The 18,084-nt window shown below is 67.6% G+C and overlaps 2 protein-coding genes across 2 annotated transcripts; one reads left to right on the top strand and one right to left on the bottom strand.

Moving 5' to 3' along the window:
• Positions 1 to 488: 488 nt before the first annotated feature.
• Positions 489 to 2,442, bottom strand: SNRPD2 (small nuclear ribonucleoprotein D2 polypeptide). Its single transcript, XM_074167325.1, has 3 exons — positions 2,387 to 2,442; positions 1,469 to 1,648; positions 489 to 969 (listed from the first exon to the last, which is right to left on the bottom strand). Coding segments are annotated over exons 1-3 (357 nt in total). The 5' UTR covers positions 2,389 to 2,442; the 3' UTR covers positions 489 to 794.
• A 553-nt stretch (positions 2,443 to 2,995) lies between these two features.
• On the top strand, positions 2,996 to 16,191 carry HIF3A (hypoxia inducible factor 3 subunit alpha). The gene is given in 17 exon segments (XM_074167324.1): positions 2,996 to 3,018; positions 7,562 to 7,752; positions 8,490 to 8,626; positions 8,945 to 9,029; positions 9,625 to 9,734; positions 10,342 to 10,526; positions 11,335 to 11,441; positions 12,529 to 12,581; positions 12,583 to 12,677; positions 13,175 to 13,244; positions 13,246 to 13,300; positions 13,838 to 14,007; positions 14,361 to 14,435; positions 14,600 to 14,862; positions 15,194 to 15,278; positions 15,664 to 15,730; positions 16,067 to 16,191. Coding segments are annotated over 17 exon segments (1,896 nt in total).
• Positions 16,192 to 18,084: the final 1,893 nt, after the last annotated feature.

Raw genomic sequence — 18,084 nt, 5'->3', positions numbered from 1 at the left:
GAGGAGCCGGATCGGGGGGGGGGGGATCAGCCCGGGACGGGGGGGATGGGGGCCGGATCGAGCCGAGGGGGGGGTTTCAATGGACCTGGGGGGGGGTCAGGGGTGTCAACTGGGCCCAAGCTGGGGGCAGATCGACCTGGTGTGGATCTGGCCGGGGGGAATTTGATCAGGCTGGGCGGGGGAGGGGGTGTCTTGGGCCATGGGGGGTGTAATGTACCTGGGGAGGGTTCAATCAGGTTGGGGGGGGGGTCTTTGACTGATGCTGGAGGGGGGGGAAACTGGGCTGCAGGTGTTCAATGGACCTGGGGAGGGGACTGGGCTGGGCGGGGGGTTCAATTGGGCCAGGGTGGGGACTGGCCTGGGGAGGTTCGATCAGCCCAGGGGGGTTCAATCAGCCCCCGGGGGGGGTCGATCAGCCCGGGGGGGTCGATCAGCCCGGGGGGGGTTCGATCAGCCCAGGGGGGCAGCCGCAGAGGGGGACACCAGGTAGTAACAAACCAGCTTTATTGCCCGCGAGGGGGGGTGAGCACAGTGCCTGGGTGGGGGCACACATGACACCCCCAGTTCTGCTTGCCCCAGGGGGGCTCAGCCCCTCCCGCCAAAACACCACCTGGGGATGGGGGCAGGACAGGGAGGGGGTCCCTGGGGGGTGTGCATGGCTGGGGGGGGGGCCTGAGGGTCCCCAGCCCCAGGGCAGCGTGCAGAGGCTCAAGACGATGCCAAGGGAGCCCGGCTGGGCACCCCCAAGGGTTGTCAGGGCAGGGGGGAGTCCCAGGGGATCTGGGGGGGTTCCCCTACTTCCCGGCGATGAGGGGGTTGCGCAGGACGACAATGACGGAGTCCCCGCGCAGGAACATCTTGGAGATGTAGCGGTCCTTGTTCACCGGCTTGGACTTCTTCTTGCCCTTCCCGCTCTTGGGCACCTCCGTCCACATCTCCTTCACGTTCTCCAGCACCATGTTGCAGTGCCTGTGGTGGGGGGTCGGACATGGACACATGGGGGGTGTGCACCCCAGGCTGGGGGAGGGGCTGTGCCTCCCCTGAGGGGACACAAAGGGGTTGGGGGAGCAGGGGGACACGAGGCAGGGCATGTGAGTGAGACCAGGGGAAATCTGGGGGGGGGCCTGAGGGGATCAAGTTGGACCAGAGGGAGCTGTGGGGGGACCCTGGAGTGACCCTTGGGGGACATTGGGGACTGTTGGGGGAGACTTGGGTGATCCATGGGGACACTGGAACCATGAGGGGATCCTGAAGTGACCCAGGGGGACAATGGAGACTGGGGGGGGGGACCCTGGAGTGACCCAGGGGGACCTGGGGTGACCCAGGGGGACATCATAAAACCCAAGGATAAAGGAGAGGAGGACCGTGGAACCCTCAGGCCCAACAAGATGCCCCAGGTCATGCCAAGGTGACCCCGCAGGACACCAAGGACCCCCCCTGGGGACACCTTGGGGACAATGGTGCAGACCTGTCGAAGGCCTTGACGCGCCCCAGGAGCTTCTTGTTGTTGCGGCAGTTGATGAGGACCTGGGTGTTGTTCTTGACAGACTGGGTGAGCACAGAGAGCGGCCCCGTGTTGAACTCCTCCTCCTCCCGCTTCTGCAGCTCCTCCGGCGTCATCTCACTCTTGGGCTTGTTCAGCAGGCTCCTGTGGGGACAGCAGGGGACATCGTGGGGACACCGCAAGGGAGGAAAATGGGGACACTGGGGCTGAGGGTGCCTGGGGCAATGGGGGGCTGAGGGGGAGGGGGCAGAGGACACCAGGATGGGGAAGAGGGGGTGGCAGGGGACACTGGGGGTGGCAGGGGACACCAGGATGGGGAAGAGGGTTGGCAGGGGACACTGGGGGTGGCAGGGGACACCAGGATGGGGAAGAGGGGGTGGCAGGGGACACTGGGGGTGGCAGGGGACACCAGGATGGGGAAGAGGGGGTGGCAGGGGACACCAGGATGGGGAAGAGGGTTGACAGGGGACACTGGGGGTGGCAGGGGACACCAGGATGGGGAAGACGGGGGGGCAGGGGACACTGGGGGTGGCAGGGGACACTGGAGGGGGGCAGAGGACACCAGAGGGGTGGCAGGGGACACCAGGATGGGGAAGAGGGGCTGGCAGGGGGCACTAGGGACAGGGATCTAGGAGTAGCAGGAGTGGCAGGGGACAGCGGGACGGGGAACAAGGGGTGCCCGGGGACGAGGAACCGGGGGCAAGGGATCACAAGAGATAACGGGGGGGGCCCGGGAGCCTCCAGGCGCGGCCTTGGGGGCGACGAACCGGGGCCCGAGGGCAGCGCGAAGGCAGCAGGAATGGGACGGGACGCGGCCTGGCCTCCTCTTCCTACTGACCCCGCCCCCCCAACCCCCCGTCCCGTCCCCCCCGCCCCCCTCACATGGCGACTCCGATCCGGTCCCGCGTCTCCACTCGCGCGCACCGCCCGCACGTCCCGCTTCCGGGTCACGGCGCGTCCGCAGCTCCACTTCCGGGTCACGGCGCCGCGGCGGGCGGCCCGCAGCCAATGCGCATGCGCGGGGGGATGAGGGGCGGGGCGGGAAAAAAGAGGGGCGGGGCGTCGGGAAGGGGGCGGGGCCGCGGCACGGCCACGGCGGCAGGATACGGAGTGGGCGGGGGTGAGGCCGGCCGGGGCGGGGCCTGGCCGGGTGCCAAAGGGGCGGGGCCTAGAGGTGGCGGGGCCCCTGGCCGGCTGCCCAGGGGGCGGAGCTTAGGGGGGGATGGGGGTGGGACCCCATGGGACCGGGAGCCAATAGGGAGGGGCCGGGGGTGGTGGGCGGGGCCTGGGGACCCTGGCTGGGGGGCTTTGGCCGCGGTCCAGGGGCGGGGCTAAAGGGGGGGGCGTGGCCGGGGCTGGGGGCTTTGGCCGGCGGCCCGAGGGGCGTGGTCGGGGGCGTGGTCGGGGGGCGTGTCCGGGGAGGGGGCGTGCCCGGGGAGGGGGCTCGGCGCGGTGGGTGCGGGCGCGCAGAGGGCGGTGGCGGCGGCAGCCATGGACGGGCGGCCCGGGGCGAGGTACGGGGCAGGATCGGGCCCCCGGGGCATGGGCGGGGCGGGGGGGGCCGGGGGTGGGGCAGGATCCGACCTCTGAGGAGAAGGGTCTCTTGGGGGGGGGGGGTGTCAGGATCCGGCCCCTGGGGGGGGGGGGTCCCATGGTTCGGTCCCCGGGGTTGGTCAGGATACAGCCCCCGGGAGAGGGTCCCGAGGGTGTCAGCATCAGACCCCCGTGGGGAACCCAGGGTTCGGTCCCCAGAGGGGTATCAGGATCGGGCCCCCTGGTGTGGGTCCCGGGCCAGGGTCCTGGGGGGGAGGCCAGGATTCGACCCCCCCCGGGGGAGCTCCCGGGGTCCGCTTCCCAGGTGGAGTCAGGATCCGACCCCTGGGGGGGCTCCCAGGGTCCGGCCCCTGGCGGAGGGGGTCATGATCCGACCCCTGAGGGGGATCCTGGGCCGGGATTCTGGAGGCGGGGGGCAGGATGTGACCCCCTGGGGAGGGTGTGCACCCTTGGGGACGGGATGGGGGGGACAGGAGCGGGCCAGGTGACTCCTGGAGGAGGCAGGATGTGTCCCGTGGCTGCCCAGGGAGGGGTCCCAGAGCATTAGGGCAGGATTGGGCCCCTCAAGCAGGGGGTCCCAGGGAGGAGAGGGACAGGATTCGGACACTGGTGGGTGTGGGGAGTCCTGGAGGGAGGTGGGACCCCCCTGTGAGGGGGGGGGTCCGTGTGGCACCCACTGAGGAGGGGTGACAACCTGCAGGCGCTGACGGGTGTCCTCGCACATCGCGAGTGTCCGTGCAAAGCTGGGCGTGTCCTCGTGCATCCTCGTGCGAGCCATGTGCCAGCCTGAGCCGGCGGGGGGGGGGGCCGTGACGTGATGCCGATGCACACGCGTGTGTGAGGACAAGGAGCCCCCTGCCCCACTGATGCAGACGTGTGCGTGAGGACCCACGGTGCCGCTCACCCCTGGGGGGGCCCACGTGCACATGTGTGTACATCACATGTGCCCTTGGCGTGACGTGGCCAGGGATGTCCATTGCCCCCCCTACACACCCCCCCCCCCCGCCTGCTGCCCCTCTGCACCCAGATGCCTGGGTCCCCTCCCCAGCCTCAGCGGGTCCTTGTACCCCCCAGGGGGGCTGAAAGGGACCCAGGCACCCAGGGTGTCATCTTTCCCCCCCCCGTGTAACCACCCCCATCGACGGGACAGGACCCAGGTGTCCAGGACATCCCACCCCCCCCCAACCTGACCAGGTACCGGTTCCAGTCAGAGCCTGGTGCTGGTCCCATTTAGAGCCCGGTGCTGGTCCCAGCAAACACCCAGTTAGTGCCCTGTTCTGGTCCCATTTAGTGCCTGATTCCCCCAGTTCCTCCAGTGCCTCCACGGGGAGGGAGGGGGGGCCCAGGGAGAAAGGCTAGCCCGTCCTGAGTGAAGCTGCCAATGCTCGTGCAGGCTGGCCCCCCATTTGCATACATTTGCATGCATTAGCATGGCCCCACCCTGTTGGTGGGTGTCCCGTCCCCCCCTCCCGTGTCCCCCGGCCGCGGCCCCCGGGCACCGCGCCAGGGACAGGAACAGCCCGTCCCAGCTGCCGGCACGTACCCGGCACACGCGGGGCTGCACGCACACGGACACACGGACACACGGACCCGCACACAGACACACTGACACGCACACAGACACACCGACACACACCGGGACACACGGACCCGCACACAGACACACCGACACGCACTCGGACACACCGACACACACCAGGACACACGGACACACGGACACGGACACACCGACACACACCGAGACACACGGACACACCGACATGCACACAGACACACCGACATGCACACGGACACACGGACACACACCGGGATACACGGACACACAGGAACATGGACACACAGACCCGCACACAGACACACCAACACGCACCAGGACACACGGACACACAGGAACACGGACACACCAACACACACTGGAACACACAGGAACACACACACAGATACACCAACACACACCAGGACACACAGACACACAGGAACACACACACAGACACACCAATACACACTGGGACACGTGGACACACAGGACACACGGGAACACAGACATGCACGAGGACACACTGACATGCATGGAGACACACTTACATGCATGAGGGCACACAGGAACATGGACACACAGGAACATGGACACAGACATGCACCAGGACCCACGGACACACACATGGACACACAGACACACATGGACACACAGGAACATGGACACATGAACACGCACACGGACACATGGACGCATGGGGACACAAGAACACGTGGGAACACGGACACGCACACACATGGGGACACACAGACACATGGGAACATGAACACATGGACATACACACACAGACATGCATGGGGACACATGGATGCAAGCTTACACATGGACATACAGACACATGGGGACACACAGACACATGGGAACATGGACACACAGACACACATGGACACACGGACACACAGACATGCACGGACACACATGGGCACATTGAGCCACATGGGGACATGGGTGCAGATGGACACACATGGATACACACGGACAGAGGGACACGCAAGAACGTGGACAGACAGACAAACACGGGCAGATGGATACACCTGGGGACAGATGGACACAGACAGGAACACGGACATGGACACATGGGAACATATGGACACAGGGACACGTGTGGGGACACATACACAGACATGGACACACATGGGAACACAGGCAGACATGGGCACACGGACGTGGATATACACGGACACACACGGGAACACATGCAGACATGGACGCACAGACGTGGATATACACACACACGGACGCAGGACACACAGGGGGACACATGAACACACACACACATGGACGCGCTGTCCCCCATGTCCCAGCCCCCCTGTGCCCCGGGGAAGCTGTTGGTGTCATGGGGTGTCCCCGTGCCCCCAGTGATGGTGTCCCCACGTCCCTGTGCCGGTGTCCTTGAGCTCACCGTGGCAGTGCTGGGGCTGCAGATGCCTGCGGGGGTGCAGTGGGGGTACAGTGTGAGAGCAGTGGGGGTGCAATGAGGGTGCAGTGGGGGTGCAGTGCGGGTTCAGGAGGGGTGCCCAGGGATGCAGTGGGGGTGCAGTGGGTGCAGTGTGGGTTCAGGGGGGGTGCCCGGGGTGCAGTGGGTGCAGTGGGGGTGCATGGGGTGCAGTGTGGGTTCAGTGTGGGTGTACAGGGTGCAGTGGGGGTGTGGTGAGTGCAGTGTGGGTGCCCAGGGTGCAGTGTGGGTGCATGGGGTGCAGTGTGGGTTCAGTGGGGGTGCCCAGGGATGCAGTGGGTGCAGTGGGGGTTCAGTGTGGGTGCCCAGGGTGCAGTGGGGGTGCATGGGGTGCAGTGGGGGTTCAGTGTGGGTGCCCAGGGTGCAGTGGGGGTGCATGGGGTGCAGTGGGGGTTCAGTGTGGGTGCCCGGGGTTCAGTGTGGGTGCCCAGGGTGCAGTGGGGGTCCAGTGAGTGCAGTGCAGGTTCAGGGGGGGTGCCCGGGGTGCAGTGGGTGCAGTGGGGGTGCATAGGGTGAAGTCCGGGTTCAGTGTGGGGTGTACGGGGTGCAGTGGGGGTGCATGGGGTGCAGTGCGGGTTCAGTGTGGGTGTACAGGGTGCAGTGGGGGTGTGGTGAGTGCAGTGGGGGTGCCCGGGGTGCAGTGGGGGTGCATGGGGTGCATGGGGTGCAGTGGGGGTTCAGTGTGGGTGCCCAGGGTTCAGTGTGGGTGCCCAGGGTGCAGTGGGGGTCCAGTGAGTGCAGTGCAGGTTCAGTGGGGGTGCCCGGGGTGCAGTGGGTGCAGTGGGGGTGCATGGGGTGAAGTCCGGGTTCAGTGTGGGGTGTACGGGGTGCAGTGGGGGTGCATGGGGTGCAGTGGGGGTTCAGGGGGGGTGTCTGGGGTGCAGTGGGGGTGCATGGGGTGCAGTGCGGGTTCAGTGTGGGTGTACAGGGTGCAGTGGGGGTGTGGTGAGTGCAGTGGGGGTGCAGTGGGGGTGCCCGGGGTGCAGTGGGGGTGCATGGGGTGCATGGGGTGCAGTGTGGGTGCCCGGGGTTCAGTGTGGGTGCCCAGGGTGCAGTGGGGGTCCAGTGAGTGCAGTGCAGGTTCAGTGGGGGTGCCCGGGGTGCAGTGGGGGTGCATGGGGTGAAGTCCGGGTTCAGTGTGGGGTGTACGGGGTGCAGTGGGGGTGCATGGGGTGCAGTGTGGGTTCAGGGGGGGTGCCCGGGGTGCAGTGGGTGCAGTGGGGGTGCATGGGGTGCAGTGGGGGTTCAGGGGGGTGTCCGGGGTGCAGTGGGGGTGTGGTGAGTGCAGTGGGGGTTCAGTGTGGGTGCCCAGGGTGCAGTGGGGGTGCATGGGGTGCAGTCCGGGTTCAGTGTGGGGTGTACGGGGTGCAGTGGGGGTGCAGTGAGTGCAGTGCGGGTTCAGTGGGGGTGCCCAGTGTGCAATGGGGGTGCAGTGGGGATGCAGTGCGGGTGCAGTGGGGATGCCCGGGGTGCAGTGTGGGTGCAGTGGGTGCAGTGCGGGTGCTGGCAGGTCGACGCCGGAGCTGCGGAAGGAGCGCTCGCGGGATGCGGCGCGGTGCCGGCGCAGCAGGGAGACCGAGGTCTTCTACCAGCTGGCGCACACCCTGCCCTTCGCTCGTGGCGTCAGCGCCCACCTGGACAAGGCCTCCATCATGCGCCTCACCATCAGCTACCTGCGGGTCCACCGCCTCCTCGCTGCTGGTGAGCGCCCCCCTTCTCCTGCCCTTCCCTCCCAGCATCCCTGAGGCGCCTCCAGGGGCCACCAAACACCCAGGGGACTTCCTGGGGAACCATGGGACCTCCAGGGGCCCCCAAGCGTCCATGGGATCTGCTGGGAACCTTGGGGAAACACGGGACCTCCTTGGGATTTCCTGGGACCCCCAAACACCCATGGGATCTCCTGGGACCCCAGGTACCCGTGGGGCCTCCAGGGTCCCCCGAACACCCATGGGATTTTCTGGGACCCTTGGGGAAACATGAAACCTCCTGCAACCTCTGGGGAGCCCCAAACAACCATAGGGCCTCCAGGGACACCTGGGGAACCATGGAACCTCTTGGGGCCTCCTCGCACCCCCAGGCATCCATGGGACCTCCTAGGGACCCCTGGGGAAACATGGGACCTCCTGAGATCCCCAAACATCCATGGAACCTCCAGGGACCCCCAGGCACCCATGGAACCTCCTAGGCACCTAGGGGACCTCCTGGAAACCCAGACCCTCGCACCCCTGAGGCGCCCTTGGGACCCTCTGAGCTCTGCAATCCTCCAACCACCTCAGACCCCAAGAGAACCCATACTCCCCCCCCGGCCCCCCCAGCCCCCTGGGGACCCCCAGAGCACCCACAGTCCCCCTGAGCACCCTCAGCTCCCTGGGGATCCCCAGAGCGCCTTGGGGTCCCCCTGAGCTCCCCCAGCCCCCTGAGCCCCCCGGCCCCCCCAGGTGCCTGGGCAGCGGCAGCAGAGGAGGTGGACGGGTGCTACCTGAAGGCGCTGAGCGGGTTCGTGATGGTGCTGAGCGAGGCCGGGGACATGATCTTCCTCTCCGAGAACGTCAACCGGCTCCTGGGGCTCAGCCAGGTGAGGAGGAGGAGGCACTGAGGAGACACAGACACCATGGGGGGGAGCATCCATGAAGGGGACACACACCCTAGGGGGACGATGACGACAGGCAGCTACTTGGGTACAGCCTGACAGGGTGCTGGTGCCAATGTACTCGTGCCAGGGTGCTCGTGCGAGGCTGTGTGAGGTCCCGTGGGAGGGTCCTCATGCAAGGGAGCTTATTGCAGGGTGCTTGTGCATGGGTGTTTGTGCAAGGGTGTTTGTGCAAGGGTGCTTGTGCGAGGCATGCAACACGCACCACACACACACACACCCCCCCACCGTCACCCCCTGCAGCTGGAGCTGATCGGCCACAGCGTCTTTGACTTCGTGCACCCCTGTGACCACGAGGAGCTGCAGGACGTGCTCAGCCCCCGGCAGGGTGAGACCCCCGGGACCCCCCTTCAGCATCCCTGGGACCCCCCCAAACACCTCTGGGACCCCCCCCGTGCCCACCCAGCACCACCGCCCCGCCCCAGACACCCCTGGGACCCCTCTTCAGCTTCATCCAGCAACCCCAGCACCCCTAGAACCCACCTCAAACACCCCTGGGATTCCCCCCCCCAGCAGCCTGGGTCTCCTGTGGGACCCCACCAAACAAACCTGCCCCCTCCTCCCAGCACCCCTGGGGACCCCCCAAACTACTCTGCCTCCCTGCCCCCGGCAGCCTTGAGTCTCTTCTAGGACATCCCCAAACACCCCTGGGACCCCTCCAGTCACCCCCCCAGCACCTCTGGGCTCCCCCAAACACCCCTGCCCCCCTCCCCCCCAGCAGCCCTGGGTCTCCTGTGGAACCCCCCCAAATACCCCTGTCCCCACCCCGCAGCACCTTCCAACGAGCCCCAGCACCCCTAGGATTCCCCCCAAATACCCCTGGGACCCCAGCAGCTCTGGGTCTCCCCTGGGACACACACCACCACCCCCCCCCCCCGGACTCCCCAGTCCCCCCTTAGTCCCCCCTGACCCTGCCCCCCCAGCGGTGCCGCGGCGGCGGGGGGAGCGCTCAGGGCGCAGCTTCTCCCTGCGGATGAAGAGCACCCTGACGGGGCGCGGGCGCTGCCTCAACCTCAAGGCAGCCTCCTGGAAGGTGGGGGGACATGGAGACGGGGGGGGGATGTGGGGGGATGTGAGAGAACATGGGGCGATGTGGGGAGGTATGGGGACGTGGAGGGAGGTGGAGACACGGGGGTGTGTGTGGGAGGATATGGGGTACAGGGGGGAAGATGTGGGGACATGGGGGGGATGGGGAACACGGGGACATTGAGGGTGTGGGGGGACATGGAGGGATGTGAGGACGTGGGGGGACATGGGGGAATATGAGGGGAATATGGGGGAAGGACATGGGGGCGCATATGGGGACATGGGGGGACATGAGGGATGTGGGGGGATATGGCGACACGAGAGGGGGCATGAGAACATGGGGACATGGGGGGAGGCGGGGGGACATGGGGATGAGGAGACTTGGGGGGGGGCGGGGAGGACATGGGTGTGACAGGGGTACATGGGGGACATGGGACAGAGGGGGGGACAGGGCAATGGGGGGGACAGAGTGATATCTGGGGACACAGTGACGGGGGGGCATGAAGGGACACGCATGGGGACACAGCACCAGGAGGGGATGGGATCTGTAGGGGGCTCTGGGGGTCCTGGTACCCCCCCGTCCCCGTCCCCACTGCGATATCCCCCCCCCTCAGGTGCTGCACTGCGCGGGGCACATGCGGTCGTACGCGGGGGCCGGGGGGGGCGACCCTCCCCTGCGCTGCCTGGTGCTGATCTGCGAGGCCATCCCCCACCCGGGGGCCATCGAGACCCCCCTGGGCTCCGGCACCGTCCTCACCCGCCACTCCATGGACATGAAGTTCACCTACTGCGATGACAGGTGGGGGCCCCCCAGCACCCCAAAACATGCTCCACCCCCCGAAACCTGGCACCCTCCCCCCCAGCACCCCAAAACCCAACAACCCCCGAACCTGGCACCCTCCTGGGCCCCAGCACCCCAAAACCCACCCAGCCGTGCCACCCTCTGAGCCTTAGCACCCCAAAACACAAAAACTCCCCACCCTCCGGGCCCCGGCACCCCAAAACCCACCCACATCCCCAGCCTTGAACACTCCTCAGCCCCCCAACCCCACCCCCCAAGATGCCCAGACCCCCAGCATCCTGCCCCCCTGCCCAGGCCCCCAGCACCCCAAACCCTCCCCCCCCCGATCCCCCTCTGACCCCATGTTTCTGGCACCCCAAAAATGCCCAGAGCACTGGCATACTAACCCCCCCACCTCCCCAGCACCCCAATCCCCCCCCAGACTCCCACCACCTCGATCCCTTTAGACCTCCCCCCCCCACCCCCCAAGACCCATCAGCACCCTGAGGGCTCGCCCCCAGGACCCAAAGAGCCCACCCAGGACTCTCTTGGGGCCTCTCCACCCCATAAGGGCCACCCAGGAGCCTCCTGGGGGCATCCCAGAACCCCAGAACCCCCCTTAAGGGACCCCCCCCCTTACATAACCCCCCCCCCCCCCACGGCACCCTCCCTGCAGCTGGGGTGGGGGGGAGCCCCTCGTGGAGCCGCGAGGGCCTGGCTCAGTCAGGGTGCTCAGGATGAGGGAAGTTGGCAGGGTGCACCCCAACATCCCCCTCGGGCACCCCAACGTCCCTCGGGGGGCCTCAGCTGTTTTGGGGGTGCGCAGGATTGGGGAGGTGGCGGGGTACACCCCCGAGGAGCTGCTCGGCTGCTCCCTCTACGAGTACGTCCACGCCCTCGACTCCGACACCCTCAGCAGGAGTGTGCACACCCGTGAGTGCTCCCCAAAACACCTCCCTGGCACCCCAACACCCTCCCGGGAACCCCAACAACCCCTGGAAACCCTAGCATCCCTCCTGCACCCCAAGAACCCCTTGGGAACCTCAACACCACCTGGGAACCCCAACATCCTTCTGGGAACCCCAGCATCCTCCCTGCACCCCAACAGCAGCCCTGCACCCCAATATCGCCCTGGAAGCCCCAGCATCACCTAGGAACCCAAACATGCCCATGGGAATCCCAGTATCACCCTGTGAACCCCAACATCCCCCCTGGGAATCCCAGCATCCCCCTGCACCCCAATATCGCCCTGGGAACCCCAACAACCCCCTGGAAATCCCAACATCCTCCAGGGAACCTCAACATCATCCTAGGAACCCCAACATCCTCCCCGCACCCCAACAGCACCCCCTGCACCCCTATATCACCCTAGGAATCCCAGCACCACCTGGAACCCAAACATCATCCTGGGAACCCCAGCACCCCCCCTGCACCCCAACATTGTCCTGGGACCCCCAACAACCCCCTAGAGCACCCCAACATCCCCCCTGAGCATCCTAATATTCCCCTGGGAACCCCAGAATTCCCCCCCAGCACCTCCTGGACACCCATGGGCACTCCAACATTCCCTCTGGACACCCAGATATCCCCCCCTGTGCACCCCAAGAAACCTTGGTGCCCCTGGGAAGCCCAGCATTGCCTTGGATCACCCCAACATCGCCTCTGGGCACCCCATTATTCCCCCCTAGCATCCCCTGGCCACCTCTGTGCATCCCAATAACCCCCCTGGGCACCCCAATATTCCCCCCTGGGGCACCCCAACATCCCCTCTGGGTACCCATGGGCACTCCAACATCCTCCCTGGGGCACCCCAACATCCCCCTTGGCACCCCTGGGCACCCCAATATCCTCCCTGGGCACCCCAACATCCCCTCTGGGTACCCATGGGCACCCCAATATCCCCCCTGGGACACCCCAAGATCCCCCCTGGCACCCCTGAGCACCTCAATATCCCCCTGGGGCACCCTGCCCCAGGCACCCTGACCCCCCCGGGTCACCTGTGGGGTGGTGGCCCCCCCAGTGCTGAGCAAGGGCCAGGCAGTGACGAGCCAGTACCGGTTCCTGGCCAAGCGGCGGGGGGTTCCTGTGGGCGCAGACCCAGGCCACCGTCATCGCCAACAGCCGCAGCGCCCAGCCCGAGGGCATCGTCTGCCTCACCTTCGTCCTCAGGTGGGGGGCACGGGGGGGGAGACGTAAGGGGGGGGACACAGGGGACGGGCCCTCTGCGCAGTGTTGGGTGCCAGTGGGGCGCTGGTGCCGCATAAGTGGTGATGGGGGGAGGGGGGGGCAGCACCCCAAATCTCAGACCCCATACCCAGTGCCTGGGGGGGGGGGGGGGGGGGGAATACCCCAAATCTCAGACCCCATACCCAGTGCCTGCGGGGGGGGGGGCAGCACCCCAAATCTGACCCTGTACTCAGTGCTTGGAGGTGGGCCAGCACCCCAAATCTCAGACCCCCTTACTCAGTGCTTGCGGAGGGGCTGCACCCCAAATTTGACCCTGTACTCAGTGCCTGGGGGGGGGGGGGGGGCATCACCCCAAATCTCAGACCTCGTACCCAGTGCTGGAAGGGGGGCCACCCCAAACCCAGTACTCTGCAGCCCATTTTGGGGGGGTCGCTGCCCCGTGGGGTCCCCATCCTGCGGGGGCTGACCCCCCCCCCCAGCCGTGTGGAGCAGCGGGGGGTGGTGCTGTCGCTGGAGCAGACCCAACGCCGAAGGGAGGGGCGCCGCCTGCCCCCCCCCCACTCCCAGCCCCGACACCCCCGATGCCGTCCTCAACCTCAGCCTCGGTGGGCACCAGTTGTGGCACTTGGGAGCACTGGGAGGGGGCGTGGGGGCACTGGGAGGGTGATGGGGATACTGGGGGCACTTGTTGGGGGGGCACTGGGAGGTGATGGAGGTACTGGGGGCACTTGGTGGGGGACACACGCACTGGGAGGTGACGGGGGTACTGGGAACACCTGGCGGGGGGCGATTGGAAGTGATGAGGGTACTGGGAGCACTGGAAGGGGGGGTTTGGGAGGTGATGGGGTTACTGGGAGCACTGGGAGAGGATCATGGGGGGCACCGGGGCTTGGTGCATGGGGGCCTAGGGGGAGTGGGGGTGGGACTTTGGGGGGGTGTGGGGGCAGCCATGGGGCTCCAGGGGGTCCCTGGGGATCCCAGAGGGGTTCTGGGGGGTCCCCCACCCCGTGGGATGATGTGGCAGGGGTGAGGGGTCTGGGGGTGCTGAGGGGGTTCCTGGGGGCCCCATGTGACACTGTGGGCAGGGGTGGAGGCTTGGGGGGGTCCCTTGGGTCCCCTGCCCCATGTGACACTGTGGGCAGGGGTGGGGGGCCCACGGGTGCTGGCATTCCTGCGCCCATCCCATGTCCCTGAGGCGGTGCTGCAGCGGGACCCCCGGCGCTTCTGCTCCCCCGAACTCGCCCGTCTCCTCGCCCCCATCTTCGACCCCCCCCCGGCGCCCCCCCAGCGTCGCCCCCGCAGCCCCTCCCCGGTGAGTCTGGCCTGGGGGCTTTTGGGGGGTTCCCAGCCAGGCTGGGGGGGGGGGGGTGAGGGCACCCTGGGGCAGAGGGGGGGTGCTGGAAGATATTTGGAGGTCCCAGCCAGGCCTTGGGGAAAATGGGGGGCCCTGGGGGAACATGGGGGGTCCTTCCCAAGCTGTGGGGGAGGCTGGGGGGGTCCTTGGCAAGGCTGGGGAGAGGCCCTGGGGGTCTGGGGTTGGCCCTGGGAGTTCATAGCCAGGATGGAGGGGCATCCTGAAAGAAAATGGGGGGGCAGTTTGGCTTCGGGGGGGGGCAACTTGGGGGGGGTCCCGGGGGTCCATGGCTGTGCCCCCCTCGCCCCCAGCCCCCCGGGGACAAGCTGCTGTTCGAGGTGCAGAAGCTCTTCGCGGGAAGCCCGGGGCCCCGCACAGCCCTGCAGGTATGGGGGGGCTGGAGGGGACTTCCTCCTGTCCCCCTGTCCCCTTGGCCCCACCCTGGACCTGGCCGTGTCGGGGGAGTGTGTGACCCTGTCCCCCCAGATGTCCCCCCTGGACCTGGCCATGCCGGGGGGGTGACCCTGTCCCCCCGTCCCTGTCCCCCCAGGCGTCGCCCCTGGACCTGGCCATGCTGGCCCCCTACATCCCCATGGACGGCGACTTCCAGCTGGGCGGGGCCGAGGCGCCGCGGGGGAGGGGCCCGCGCCCACCCGGCCCCGCCCCCTCGGCCGCGGCCCCGCCCCCTCGGCCCCGCGCCCGCAGCTTCCCCGGACGCGGCTCCGCCCCCTCCCGGCCCGGCCCCGCCCTCCCGCGCTGGGGCAGCGACCCCGCCCTCGGCCCCGCCCTGGCGCCCCGCCCCGCTAGGAAGAGGTGGGCGGGGCCGCCGCGCGGGAGGGGCGGGGACAGGGGGCGGGGCCTACCGGGGCAGGGGCGGATTGGGGCGGGGATTGGTGGGGGCTGCTTAGGGGAGGGGCTTGTCGGGGAGGGGCGTGGCGGGGAAGGGCTTGGTGGGAGGGGCTTTTAGGGGAGGGGCTTTGGGGGGGGCTTACCGGGGTGGAGCGTGTTAGGGGCGGGGCTAAGGGGCAGGGGCGGGGCTTGTTTGCTGGGTAGGGCTGGTGGAGAGGGCCGGTGGGGGCGTGGCGCGGGTGGGCGTGGCGCGGGTGGGCGTGGCGTGGGCGTGGCGTGTGACGGTGCCACGCAGGGCGCGGGAGCCGAGCGGGGAGGACGTGGGGGCCCCCCTGAAGCGCCCCGAGCTCGACCCCCACCTGCTGCCCCCCCTTGGCCTGGTACGGGGGGACACGGGGAAGGGGGTTAAGGGCGGAGGGGGGGGGATACGGGGAGGGGACACACACACAGGGGGGACATGGTGTGGGGGCACCGGGGGGGACACAGATATGGGGACACGAGGGGCCACGGGTGTGGGAGGAGGGGGCAGGGGCACAGGGGGGCGGGGGGGGCAGGGGGAGGACACACGGGGACGGGGGGTTGGGGGCTGTGGGGACACACGGGGGAGGTGAGGGGGGGTGGGTGGGGGGAGACCGTGGGGACAAGGGAACAGGGAGAGGGAACAGCATGGGGGGCGGGGGGTGGGGCAGGTGGGAGGGGGGCAGGGTGCCCTGTCCCTATGTCCCCCTCCCCGTGTCCCCACGCCCCCCCCCGTGTCCCCCGCAGGGGTTGCTGCTGAGTGGGGAGGACCACCCAGGACTGAGCTCCCCCCTGGGGCAGGAGCAGCCCCTTGGTGAGAGGGGGGGCCCCTAGCGGGGGGGAGCCGATAATGGGGGGGGGACCCTGATAATGGAGGTGTAATCTAATAATGAGGGACCCAGTACCTGGGGAGGGGGTGGAACCTGGGGAGACCCCCACAACGGGGGGGGGGGGGGGAGGGGGCAAAAATAGGAGGGGCCTGCTAACAGGGGTGAAATGGGGGGGGGGACACACACAACCAGAAAGGGGGAGCCCAAGCTTGAGGGGAGAATGTGGAGGGTCCCCAAAATGAGGGGAGGGGCACCCCCAAGGGAGCTTGGGGGGGGTGTAAGGGGAGGTGACCCCAATAATATGTGTCCTCCCCTCCCAGCGCTGATGGCTGATGGCCTGGCCATACTGGGGGCCCCCCCAGGCCCCCCCCTGAAGCCCCTGCAGGAGAAGACCGAGGGGCGCCTGGGAGGCCCCCCCCAGGGTGCACGTCTGGGGAGCAACTGAGGAGGGGGGGGCACATGTGGAAGGCCCCCCCCCCAAAACTACGTACTCCTCCCCACCTTGATGGGGACCCCAAAACACACACATACACACAAAACCCAGGGAGGAAGAGGGGGCCGAAACACCCCCCTGATACCCAATGGGGGACCCCCAAAAAACCAGCCCCCTTGCAATGCAGCCCACAAGTTGGGGGGCCCCCAACCTGTCACTCAGTGGGCCCCCCCCAAATCCATGTCCCCAGTTATGGGCGGGCACAAAAAGCCATGATGTCTCCCACAGACCCTGGGGTGTCCCCAGTGTCCTCCCCCCTGGCCTGAGCCTCCCCCCTCCCTCCATTGATCCCTCCCCCTTGACGCCCCCCCTCCACCAGCCCCCTGTCCTTGGGGGCTTTGACCCCCCGCTGTGGGGGACATCCCTCCCACCAAGCTGGTTCCCCCCCCATTCATGGGAGCGCCCCCAGAGCCTCACCCGGGGACCCACCTGGATCTCCCCCCGCCCCCCAGCTCTGAGGACCTCCCAGAGCCCCCGGCCCCCCAGTTTGGGACCCCTCAATCCCCCCAAATCCTGCCCCATAGGGGACCCCCCAAACCCTCACTTTGGGGGGTCCCCATGGACCCCCTCACAGGGCGTCCCCCAATCCTGCCATGGGGCCTCCTAGGGCCCCCCCTCCTACCTCGGTCTGGCCCCCTCGGGGGGGCCCATCCCCCCACTTGGTGCTGGGCTGAAAATGCCCTTTTGAGGGGGCCCTGGGGAGCCCCCTCCCCCCCCCCCCCCAAATCTGGGACCACCGGGGCAGCGCCCCCACCCCCGGGGACCCCCCTTTCTACTGCTCTGTCCTGTGCACCCCCAGAGCTCTGGAGATGCACTCGTGCAAGAGCCTTGTGCGAGCGCCAGCTTCATGCCAGAGCTGCCCTTGTGCGAGAGCCTCGTGTAAGAGCTTCCTTTGTACAAGGACCTTGTGCGAGAGCCTCGCACGAGAGCCATCCTTGTGCAAGGGTCTCATGTGGGAGCTTCCTTTGTGCAAGGACCTTGTGCGAGAGCCATCCTCATGTGAGAGCCTCCCTTTTGCCAGAGCCTTGTGGAAGAGCTGGCCTCATTCACGAGCCTTGTGCGAGGACCTTGTGCACGAGCCTTGTGTGAGAGCTGGCCCCATGCAACAGCCTTGCGCGAAGAAGTTTTGCAAGAGCCACTCCTGTGCAAGAGCCTCGTGGGAAGGCCCCTGTGCATGGGTCTCATGCAAGAGCTACCCTTGTGCAAGAGCCTTGTGCCAGAGCCATCCGCGTGCGAGGGCCTCATGCGAGAGCTGCCCTTGTGGGAGAGCCTCGTGAGGGAGCCACCTGTGTACAAGAGCCTTGTGTGGATCTCGTGCACAAGTCTCATGCCAGAGCCACCATTGTGCAAGAGCTGACCCTGTACAAGAGCCTCGTGCAAGGACCTTGCGCCCAAAACGTGTGCAAGAGCTGCCCTCGTGCAAGAGCCTTGTGCGAGAGCCATCCTCGTGCCAGAGCCTCGTGCCAGAGCCATCCTTGTGTGAGAGCCACCTGTCTACAAGAGCCTTGTGCGAGGACTTTGTGCCTGAGTCTTGTGCAGGAGCCGCCCTTGTGCAAGAGCCTTGTGTGAGGGCCTCCTGCAAGAGCCTTCGGGGTGAGCCACCCTCGTGCAAGAGCCCCCTCCCACCCCCCATGTGCCTCCCCCAACCCTCCACCCCACTTGGCTCTTGTTTCTGAGCTGGCGGGGGGCAGAGCTTGCACGAGGGGCCTGTCCCTTGCACGACGGCCCTTACACAAGGGGGGAGCCAGACGCCGCTGCCCAGAGCCGCTGGGACCCACACGCACACCCCCCCCCCTCAATCCCCCGGCAAGACCCCGCTGCCCCCCTACAATGTCGCTTTGCGGG

This window comes from Numenius arquata, unplaced genomic scaffold (genome assembly GCF_964106895.1).
Source record: "Numenius arquata unplaced genomic scaffold, bNumArq3.hap1.1 HAP1_SCAFFOLD_1402, whole genome shotgun sequence".
Lineage (NCBI taxonomy): Eukaryota > Metazoa > Chordata > Aves > Charadriiformes > Scolopacidae > Numenius > Numenius arquata.
Note: the sequence above shows the minus strand (reverse complement) of the source record. Positions and strands in the feature narration are given on the sequence as shown.